General features: G+C 49.3%; 1 protein-coding gene across 1 annotated transcript; it reads left to right on the forward strand.

The window, feature by feature from the left end:
• The first annotated feature begins 3,839 nt into the window (after nucleotides 1-3,839).
• GTF3C4 (general transcription factor IIIC subunit 4) lies at nucleotides 3,840-10,704 on the forward strand. The gene is made up of 4 exons (XM_006104400.3): nucleotides 3,840-5,662; nucleotides 7,158-7,288; nucleotides 9,231-9,319; nucleotides 10,640-10,704. The coding sequence occupies exons 1-4, from the start codon at nucleotides 3,917-3,919 to the stop codon at nucleotides 10,702-10,704; spliced, it is 2,031 nt and encodes a 676-aa protein (XP_006104462.1). The 5' UTR covers nucleotides 3,840-3,916.

The raw sequence follows: 10,704 nt of genomic DNA on the forward strand, positions 1-10,704 counted from the left end.
TTTTGGGGCTCACGGCCCCGAGGGCCCCCCGGCCTGGCTTTTGTTTGCCCGACGTGTGCCTTCCTCTCCCTCTTCCTTTGCTTTTGGAGAAGAGAAGTTGGTCCTTTCCGTGGTCTTACCTGTTGCAGCGACTCTGTTATGAATGGGTCTCACCCTGGGCAGGTGGGCAAATGCTGGATTGGAGCTCTCGCCCTGGTGTTTGTTTAACAGCGAAAACCCGTCGGGGAGTGGAATGGTCTTTGGGGAGAGTTAGTGCTTCCAGCTTCATAGAAACGAAGTTTGCCTCCAGAACTTGGGGGTTCCTAAGTCTTTCTCTAGTAGTGTTCTTTTCAGAGTCCCCCCCCCCCCTCCCCATGGTTCATTTTCATGGTTTAGAAGCCCAGTGTAAACACTTTCGCTGTTTCCTGTAAAGATCTGTATGGGTATATGTGATCTATCAAAGTGTATGGGTATATGTGATCTATCAAAGTGTATGGGTATATGTGATCTATCAAAGTGTATGGGTATATGTGATCTATCAAAGTGTATGGGTATATGTGATCTATCAAAGTGTATGGGTATATGTGACCTATCAAAGTGTATGGGTATATGTGATCTATCAAAGTGTAAGTCCACTCATTGGCCAGACGCTCGGATGCCACTCTGTCAGCGGGGTGTTGACTTAGGTCCTGAAAATGAAGCAGTCCCTGCCCCGGGAGTGAAAAAATGCCAGTGTTCTAGCAGGTGGTGATAGGCGCCGTAAAGTTACGTATCTATAGGGTGTCCCCCCGACATTATATTTACCTTCACAGCTGGCCGCTCAATTGATGCTTCACCTTTTTAGCATAATTCATTCAAGTCTTAAGCGGACAACTTGGTGTTGAATTAGGTCATTGGTAAACTTGTATGACTAAGCCCTCTAAGCTCTTCTTGGAGAAGATATGAACAAATTGGTCCAAATATAAACGGATCAGGTGGTCAGGGGCTGGTGGTGCTGTGAAGTTGAGAAACGCTGGAGGAGGGAGGCAGAAGAAAGGAACTTGCTGTCTCTAAGGATGTTCATATGTACTTCCGGAACGACCTTCTGGGATGACCTTCTGAAACGACCAGTGGGCGGGAGGCAGGGCTGCTGTGAGGGCCGAGCCCCTTTGCACGAATTTCGTGCACCGGGCGGTTGGCGGCGGGGTTGGCCTCTGCAACCTGGACTCTGAAGTATGTTTCTTGGGCATCTGAGTATTTATTTTAATTTGTTAACTAATTTTGCGATGTGCAGTAGGCTCATTCAAACTAACATTAGGAATTACTGCACAAAACCGTGAGGAATTTCCCTGCTGGTCCAGATTCATGCTGCTCTCCACCCTACCAACAGTTCTTCCTACATGAGTAGGCGTGAGCTTCTTGTATTTTATCCTGTGCTGCTGCTTTGGGTTACAGATTCTATAAGTTTACTTTTAGTTCTATGGTAGCTTTTATTTATAGTAAGTTACCTATTCTAACTTATAATATTATAGGATTGGGTAGTTTTTATCGCGCGCTAACAGGTGGCTCTACTTCTTACAGTCAACGTAAAACGTATAACTCTTCTTAGGTCTCGTTATCATTTACTTACCTCTTAGAGAATTAATAGTCATCATCATAGTAATAGTCATCATCATACTAACATTTATTGAGCACTTACTAATATACGCTTTACATATATTGACTTATGTGACCTTCCTGACTCTGTGAGACACGCAGTATTATTCTCTGTGACTGAGGAACTTAGGGCCAGAGGTCTACCCAGTGTGTGCAGGGGCTCGGAGCTGTTACTGACAGAGCCAGGATTCATTGTGTCATCGTTTACATTGTATCTACCCTAGGAAGCTCTGGGCTTTTGTTAGCGTTATTTTATAACCAGCTAGAAAGCTGCACCCATCATTGGAACTTCCGGTTTATACTATGTCTCCAGCATGCCCGTAAGTGTATCCAGAAGATTACCTAAGTGCCTTTTTAGAATCAAGATGTGCTGCCTGAGACACTATTCCAGGGCATTTTTTTAGGATGACCCCCTCCTCCTCCATACACACACACACAGGCTGTTTTTAAAAGTTCGATACTAAGTCTCTACTTGCCCCTGTAACTCTTCAGGGGGAATGACTACAGCCAAAGAACTCCTCAAGGGACAATTTAGGGGAGTATTGTGTGTAACACGCTTTAGGAAAAGTGAGTCTTCTAATTCATTTGTTGGACAACTTTATACCTGCCTCTCATTTTACAGCTTATTTATGTTATCTAGCGGTTTCAGCAGAAGAGAGAATAACATTGCGTTTTTCCAGTTATCTTATGCTGGTTTCTGATGGTCACTGCCATCTACATAAGCCAGTCGTTTGTTAAAACATTGAGGAATTTTATTCCCTATCAGGCTTAATTGTCTGTGGCTTTTGTTACCTATTTACCTTTTGGGGGATATTCTGAAACTATTTCTTGCACTTGTTTTCTCACACATTCCCAGTTGTCCGAACTTTATCTCCCAAGTTCTGTCTGTGCCCTGGAGTGTAATTCCTCTGGGTTTAGGGACTTAAACTCATTTAAAGTGACTTTTATTATGTCTGTATATGTCTTAGGCTTGAGTTCTTTTTGAATCACATTTTTCTACCCTGTCCAGTTTGAAAATCGGCATATCTGTAAAAGGAGATTGACACCAAAAAGGAATGGCACGATTCTGCTTGCTTCTCTGTTAGCCACTTCTCTAACACAGTGGGTCAAGTCCTTTCTCCTGGCTTCTGACATAACAGAAACCATATTTTATTTGACCTCTGCTTCCCCCCTCTCTTCTCCCTCCCCGCTTTAGGCTTCCTGGCTATTTCCTTATGGCTCGGGACCACATTCTTTTGGTCATTTATCTTCCCCCATCTTTTTGTTTGTTATTTTTATTGATTTCAGAGAAAGGAATGGAGAGGGAGAGAGAGAAAGAAACATCAATGATGAGAGAGAATCATTGATTGGCTGCCTCCTGCACGCCCCCTACTAGGGATTGAGCCTGCAACCCAGGTATGTGCCCCGCCTGAGAATCTACTCTTGACCCTGGTTCGTGGGTCAATGCTCAACCACTGAACCACACCAGCTGGGGCTCTTCCCCCGTCTTTAATGTCCCTTTACAATCTTTTTAAAGAGATCATCATCATACAGCTAGGCACAGCTGATGTACATACATTACGAACTTGGAAGAGGGAGAGGAAGTTTGCATTTGTATTGCAAAGATATTGTAAGAATCCAAATATCTATCTGTATCAAAGATGTATATTTTCATGCATTTTAACACTTTTATTGTTTTGTGACTTTAGCTAAATGCTCTGTTGACTCTTAAGAATCAGCCCGGCTGGTGTGGCTCAGGTTGAGCGTCAACCTATGAACCAGGAGGTCACGGTTCCATTTCCGGTCAGGGCACATGTCAGGGTTGCAGGCTGGACCGGCTGCCAAGGATTCTCTCTCATCATTGATATTTCTACCTCTCTCTTCCTCTCCCTTCCTCTATGAAATCAGTAAAACTATGAAAAAAAATAATTAAGTACATCTCTCTCATCCTCATTGCTTATGTCCATCCTAAGAAGGTGGAAACCAGCCTATGAATAATGGCAACATTTATTCTGATCCTTTTTAAAAAATCACCATTTTGTGAATATATGCTTATTTAGCTTTAAGCTTGTATTTGATCTTTTAAATGCATGGCATACTAAAATTAACAAAACTGATAGAAAAGTTTTGTATATATATTTTGTATGTAAAATTTTGTACATATTCAGTTTTGTAGCCTCAGTAATATAAACATATTTCTAGAGTGAAATGTTTACCTGATAGTTTTTATCTCTCTTATTTCCAGGTTGGCTCAAAAGCAGAAGTTGCTCAGTGTAAACAGAAATTTGCCAGCTCTCCAGACCCCGCCATCAGCCAGACCTTCATGTTGGACAGGGCGTTCAACCCTGAGGGGAAGGCTTTGCCCCCACTGAGAGGGTTCAAGTACACCACCTGGTCCCCCATGGGCTGCGATGCTAATGGCAGGTGCATCTTGGCAGCTCTGACCCTGGACAATCGCCTGACCATCCAGGCTAACCTCAACAGGCTGCAGTGGGTCCAGCTGGTCGACCTGACTGAGATTTACGGAGACCGTCTCTTTGAGACCAGTTACAGGTTCTCTAAAACCGAGGCCCCCGGAGGGAACCTGGCGGACTTTGCTGAGTTCCAGAGGAGACACAGCATGCAGATGCCGGTGAGGATGGAGTGGTCGGGCATCTGCACCACGCAGCAGGTCACGCACAACAACGAGTGCCGGGACGTGGGCAGCGTGCTCCTGGCCGTCCTCTTTGAAAACGGCAACATCGCCGTGTGGCAGTTCCAGCTGCCTTTCGTGGGGAAGGAGTCCATCTCTTCCTGCAACACAATCGAGTCGGGAATCAGCTCTCCAAGTGTCTTGTTTTGGTGGGAATATGAGCACAATAATCGGAAAATGAGTGGCCTTATTGTGGGGAGTGCCTTCGGACCCGTAAAAATCCTCCCTGTCAATCTCAAAGCCATTAAAGGCTACTTCACGCTAAGGCAGCCCATTGTCCTGTGGAAAGAAATGGACCAGTTGCCCGTGCACAGCATCAAGTGTGTCCCGCTCTATCACCCTTACCAGAAGTGTAACTGCAGCTTGGTGGTGGCCGCCAGAGGACCCTATGTGTTCTGGTGTCTCCTGCTGATCTCCAAGGCAGGTCTGAATGTTCACAATTCCCACGTCACGGGCCTTCACTCGATGCCCATCGTTTCCATGACGGCAGACAAGCAGAACGGGACCGTATACACGTGCTCCAGCGACGGCAAGGTGAGGCAGCTGATTCCCATCTTCACTGATGTCGCCTTGAAGTTTGAACACCAGCTGATTAAGCTGTCAGAGGTGTTTGGCTCAGTGAGGACACACGGGATAGCGGTGAGCCCCTGTGGTGCGTATCTGGCCATCATTACAACTGAGGGCATGGTCAATGGCCTCCATCCCGTTAACAAAAACTACCAGGTCCAGTTTGTTGCTCTCAAAACTTTTGAAGAGGCAGCTGCTCAGCTCTTGGAATCTTCGGTTCAGAACCTCTTTAAACAGGTAGATTTGCTAGACCTCGTGCGCTGGAAGATTCTGAAAGATAAATATATCCCTCCGTTTTTACAAGAAGCTTTGGAAAAAAAGATCGAAAGCAGCGGGGCCACCTACTTCTGGCGTTTCAAGCTTTTCCTCCTGAGGATTTTGTATCAGTCGATGCAGAAAACCCCTTCCGAAGCCTTGTGGCAGCCCACCAAGGAGGACTCGAAAGTCTTGCTAGTCGACTCCCCTGGGATGGGCCCCATGGAGGACGAGCAAGAAGAAGGCACGTCCTCCAGGCAGGCGAGTAAGCAAGGCCTTCAGGAGAAGAGCAAAGAGGGGGACCCGGACGACCCCGCCGATGACTCCCTCACCCAGGCGGGAGATGTCGGAGGCCATGAGCCGATGGAGGAGAAACTGCTGGAAATCCAGGGGAAGATCGAAGCTGTGGAAATGCACTTGAGCAGGGAGCACATGAAGCGGGTCTTGGGAGAAGTGTACCTGCACACGTGGATCACGGAGAACACCAGCGTCCCCACCAGGGGGCTCTGCGACTTCCTCATGTCTGACGAGGAGTATGACGACCGGACAGCGCGGGTAGGTGTTGGTCGGCAAGAGCGCTGAGACCGAAAAGCCTGCTGTCCTTGGGGCCTGATTGAGTTTCTAAAGCTCGTTTGTGCTTTGACGTGTTTGAGGTGGTTGAGCGGCCGGGGTGCTGGAGGGACTAGGAAACGAGGGTTGGTGCCGAGGACATGCTCCTGTCACACACAGAAGTTCTGTTCTTCCTCTCGGTGACTGAGCGATGTGCGGGTTTGCAAGACGAGTTTCCAGGCTGAGGGCGCACTCCGCGCTGTTCTCCCTGCCATCCCCACCTTTTCTCATGTTCTGTCCCCTTTGGGAGGAGTGTCCCCCACTGAGAAGGCACGGGTTAAAGTAGCAAACAGTTGGGTGTGCACGTGCAAGGCCCTTGGGAGCCGATAGCAGCCCTTCCTGGTGTAAAATCTGAGCGTCTCCACGGGGAGAAAGCAGGCTTTGTCACGGCCAGGGTGTTTGGCCAGCCTAGAAAAGGGAGGGTGCTTGTCCCTGCTGTAAGGACCATAATTAGAACTTTGAAGGCAAAAAAAACAACAACAAAAAACCCAAAAGTTAACGGGCTTTACATCTGTAAACTGTGTACAGGGTAAGTAGGTGAGACCCCCTTCAGAAGCCAGTAAACTAATTGTAGGGAGTGGCAGGTGTAGAGGGGCCGTCTGAGGCTTCGAGCTCTGTGTAAATGGGTTAAAAACGTCAAAGGACATTAACTGCTAGTGAGACAAGATGTTTCTGAAGGGTTGGGGTTCCCATCCCAGTGAGACAGCCACAAAGGTTTTTCCAACAAAAGAATGAAGTCCATCAGTGTTCTTGAGACTTTCATTGTTGAAGTAGTAGTGTAACCGCAAGACCAAAGCAGAGAAAGGGGAAGCTGAAGTTGGGACTGGGCCTCGCACCGGCCTGTCGACCTCTCCGGCCTCCTCCACTCCCACTGTGGGTCCCGCCCCACCTGCCTCTCTGAGGTCAGTGGATCTCACACTGCAGGCGACGACCGGATCGCTCAGGGGTCTTGGGCCATCAGAAGGGGAATTTATTATTTTTTAATCCTGGTTATCTTTTCCTTTGTAAGCCTTTCTTGAAGAATAGACATTTGTACAAGTCTACCAAGTTAGTATTTCACATAATACTTTGCTTACAGAAATTAATGCTTTTCCTTCTTAAAATTAGAATATTGTAAGTAATAGCTAAATACTTTGTCTTCTAACAGAACTCCGAAGTCCTTGTTTCAGAAGCAACGAAAACAAGGCAAGTAACAGATTGTGGTTTTCAGAACAGTTTTTCCTTTAGTGGTCACAGCCCACCCTGTTGTCAGAGGTCCCTGAAAGAGCAGATTTCGCTCAGCCAGTTGACACAGTTGAAGGCCTAGTCTTTTCACTTCCCGGACAGTGTGATGGAAATGAAATCTCCTGTCTGGGTGCAAAGCTGCATCGTTGTTCATTTCATTTGTGCCGGGCAGCCCTGCCCTCTCCGCTGAACATCGCCGCCTGCTTTGTCTCACCAGGTGCTGATCGGCCACATCTCCAAGAAGATGAACAAGCAGACCTTCCCTGAGCACTGCAGTCTGTGCAAGGAGATCTTGCCTTTCACGGATCGCAAGCAGGCGGTCTGCTCCAACGGCCACATCTGGCTCCGGTAAGCCCCCACCGCCAGCCCTGCTCTCTCGCCCGGTTCACTTTCGTGTGGGCAGAGCACTGCAAGGGGCTCCTCCCCAGCGTAGCTGCCCCTGCGGCTGGAGAAGCTGCTGCTGTCAGACCTGGCACAGGGGTGCTTCTTCGGGCTGGCCGAAGCCAGGCGCCTGCAGCGGCGAGGTGTACTGCCTGCACACACAGGAGTTTCTTTATGTGGGGAGTGCTGTTTTCCATCGAAGTAGCATTACATTTTTAAAATGGTTATTACTGAAGTAACACCTGTTAAAGTTAGTGGAATATAAAAGCACTGATGTGCTTTTTTTGCTTAACTTTATAATAAAAGGTAGAAGTCCTCCTCCTTCTCTGCCCTCAGTCTCACTCCAAACTCAGTGAGTCCTCGTTTAGTGGACACAATGAGCAACTCCCCCCTCCTCCTCCTCTCCCTCCTTCCTCCTCCTCTCCCTCCCCTCCTCTCCTTCCTCCTCTTCCTCCCCTCCTCTCCTTCCTCCTCTTCCTCCTCCTCCTCTACCTTCTCCTCCTTTCTCCTCTTCTCCTCCTCTCCTCCCCCTCTTCCTCCACCTCTTCCTCATTTCTTCCTCCTCCTCTTCCTTCTCCTCCTCCTCTTCCTCCCCCTCCTTCTTCCTCCTCTTTCTTCTCCTCTCCCTCCTTCCTCCTCCTCTCCCTCCCCTCCTCTCCTTCTTCCTCCTCTTCCTCCCCTCCTCTCCTTCCTCCTCCTCCTCCTCCTCCTTCCTCTTCCTCTTCCTCCTCTCTTTCCTCCTCCACCTGAAGCACTTCCATCACTGGCTTCCTGGACACAGCTCTCCCTGCTATTCTCCCTGCCTCTGACCCTTCTTAGCTGTCTGCTTCACGTCCTTGCTGTCCATGTAGCAGCAGTCAGCTCATGACCGACATCTCGAGCACCAATGGTGTGGCAGGTGCTCTGCTGAGCGGTGCCCGTGTCCTGAGTCACTATTCTCACAGCCACTGTGCATGGGGACACGGCGGTGATTTCATTTCTACAGATGAGGCAGCTGGCCCCTGGGGAAGGCAGATCATTTGCTCCGTCACACAGGTGGTGGATGGCAGAGCTGGAGCCTGGTGTTCCGGCTGCAGAGCTCACAGGAGTAGCTGCCACGCCTCATAGTCTGTCAGATGGGCTCTCTAACAGCAGGTACCCTCGTGTTTGCTGATTGGAGTTAGTGCCAGATCGCCTCCGTCTCATTTCTCCACGGGAGGGAGTGCTGGCTCTCACCAGGTGTGAGCTGCTTCCTGTACGCCCAAGTCTCCCCAGAGCGAGCCTGCTTGGAATCTCTTCCTCCCTCCTCTTCCTCTTTGAACTTTTCTGCTCCTTGACTGCTCAGCTTAAAAACTGTTGTCTTTTGGGAAAACCTCCCGTGCAGACCCAAATGCACTCCTTCCCCTCTCCTTGCGTTCCCCGCCCTGCCTGGCCTGGTCCTGGGAGAGGTGCGTGAACAGCATCGGATGGACTTGAGCCTGGGCACATAGGTTCTCGCCCTTTCTTTTTCACACCATTCATTTTGTCTTCTCCCTCCTTCAGGTTTCCCCACTGTGCTGTCAGGTTCTTAAACATAGTGCTGGTCCCCAATCTTAACAGTCACTCACAAGAATAACGGTCAGTGTGCTAGGTGGTCAGTTGTCAGCATACCACCCAGCCCCAGCACAGTCAGGAGGGACAGACGTCTCCCAGTGCTGAGCACGCGGTGACCGTCTGCATGAGCAACTATCTGTCGCTGGGCACTGACAGGCGCGTCCCTCGGTGTGGGTGCGGGCCCAGCGGCTGCAGAGGGATGCGGGGTTGCCATGAATTTGTGAACAATGTCTGCCCTTTACTTGGTTAGTGTGGCTTTTAGTGTGATTGGTGCGTTACGCTCAGCACGGCCGCTTTCCAGTGTTGGTAGAACTGACGATACCATGTCTTCTTTCAGGTGCTTTTTAACCTACCAGTCCTGCCAGAGCCTGATCTACAGAAGGTGTTTGCTCCACGATAGTATTGCCCGCCACCCGGCTCCGGAAGGTGAGTGAGCCTCTCCCAGCTGCGGGTGGGGGTGGGCATGCCGGCCGGGTCAGGCTCACACTGCCCCTCACAGTGTCACATGAAGCCACAGCTAATTAAAACCGTGATCGGGATATGTTGTGTTCAAACCCCTGCTGCAGTTTAGCGTGTAAGTTTGCCGTCTGCTCCTGTAAGTTATTCGTTCAGAACATGCCCGCACTTCTTTTACCTGACAGGTCTCGATTACATTTGAATGAAAACTGCAAATGATAATGCCTGCGAGGACAGCATTGCTGGGCAGCTCCGGGTGTGTGCGTGGGGTCCTGCTTCTAGCAGCCGTGACGGGGCTGTAGTCCTCGATGGCCCAGTGGCAAAGCCCACGTTTCTGAGATAACTAATCTGAGATGAGATTAGTGATATGGACAGGAATTAGCGACGCAGACAGCCCGATAAATGTCAGTTATGCCCTGATGTTCGCTAACATCACACTAACCACATGCGCTAACTAGACACAATTATGTCCGTGTTCTGGGGGAACCTGTGGGCTCAGTGAAGTGAAGCAGAAGACATTCCGCATAAAACCACACCCTTAGGCTTGGCTTCTTACCTGGCAGCTTATGTCCTTTTTATTATAGAAAATGCCATCAGCCCTAGCCAGTGTGGCTCAGTGGATAGAGCGTCAGCCTGTGGACTGAAGGGGCCCAGGTTTGATTCCGGTCAAGCGTACATGCCAGGGTTGCGGGCTTGATCCACAGTAGGGGGCATGCAGGAGGCAGCCAATCAATGATTCTCATCATTGATTTTTCTCTCTGTCTTCCTCTCTGAAATCAATACAAATATACATATATATATATGAAAATGCCATCATATACAAAAGTAGAGAAAAGAGTTTAATAAATCCTTATGTGCCCATCATTCAACTGCAAAAATTGCCCACTCACGGCCTTTTATGTTTCATCCGTGGTTCCCCATCCTCTTCCCTCCTCTTACTGGATTATTTTGAAACAGATTTGGGGGATTTATAAACACTCCCTGAAAGCTGCTATACCATTTAGGCAGAAAGTCAGGAAAAGATTGGAACAAGTTTTAAAAGCAAACGCCCTGCGGGTGACTGGGCGCTGAGCCACGTCGGCTTTGGGCAGGAGAAGCTGCGGGTCTAGAGGAGAGAGCGGAGCTCGGCCGGGAGCTCGGCGGGGCCACGGGTTAGCCCAGCCTCGCTTAGAATGCTGGGTGGGCGCTTTGTCCAGGGGCACAGAATGCCGCCCGGACACGGCAGCTCGTTCACAGTCATCCCACGGGCCCCTTCCCCAAGCCCACGCTCAACGCCTGTCTTCCTTGCAGACCCCGACTGGATCAAGAGGCTGCTGCAAAGCCCCTGCCCTTTCTGCGACTCTCCTGTCTTCTGA

This window comes from Myotis lucifugus, unplaced genomic scaffold (genome assembly GCF_000147115.1).
Source record: "Myotis lucifugus unplaced genomic scaffold, Myoluc2.0 scaffold_565, whole genome shotgun sequence".
NCBI lineage: Eukaryota > Metazoa > Chordata > Mammalia > Chiroptera > Vespertilionidae > Myotis > Myotis lucifugus.

Bases quoted from the DNA above. Each gene is read 5' to 3' on its own strand.
- GTF3C4 (XM_006104400.3), top strand. From the start codon at position 3,917: ATGTTGGACAGGGCGTTCAACCCTGAGGGGAAGGCTTTGCCCCCACTG. The intron at 7,289-9,230 runs GTAAGCCCCCAC...GTCTTCTTTCAG, and splicing joins AACGGCCACATCTGGCTCCG to GTGCTTTTTAACCTACCAGT. The intron at 9,320-10,639 runs GTGAGTGAGCCT...TCTTCCTTGCAG, and splicing joins CCGCCACCCGGCTCCGGAAG to ACCCCGACTGGATCAAGAGG.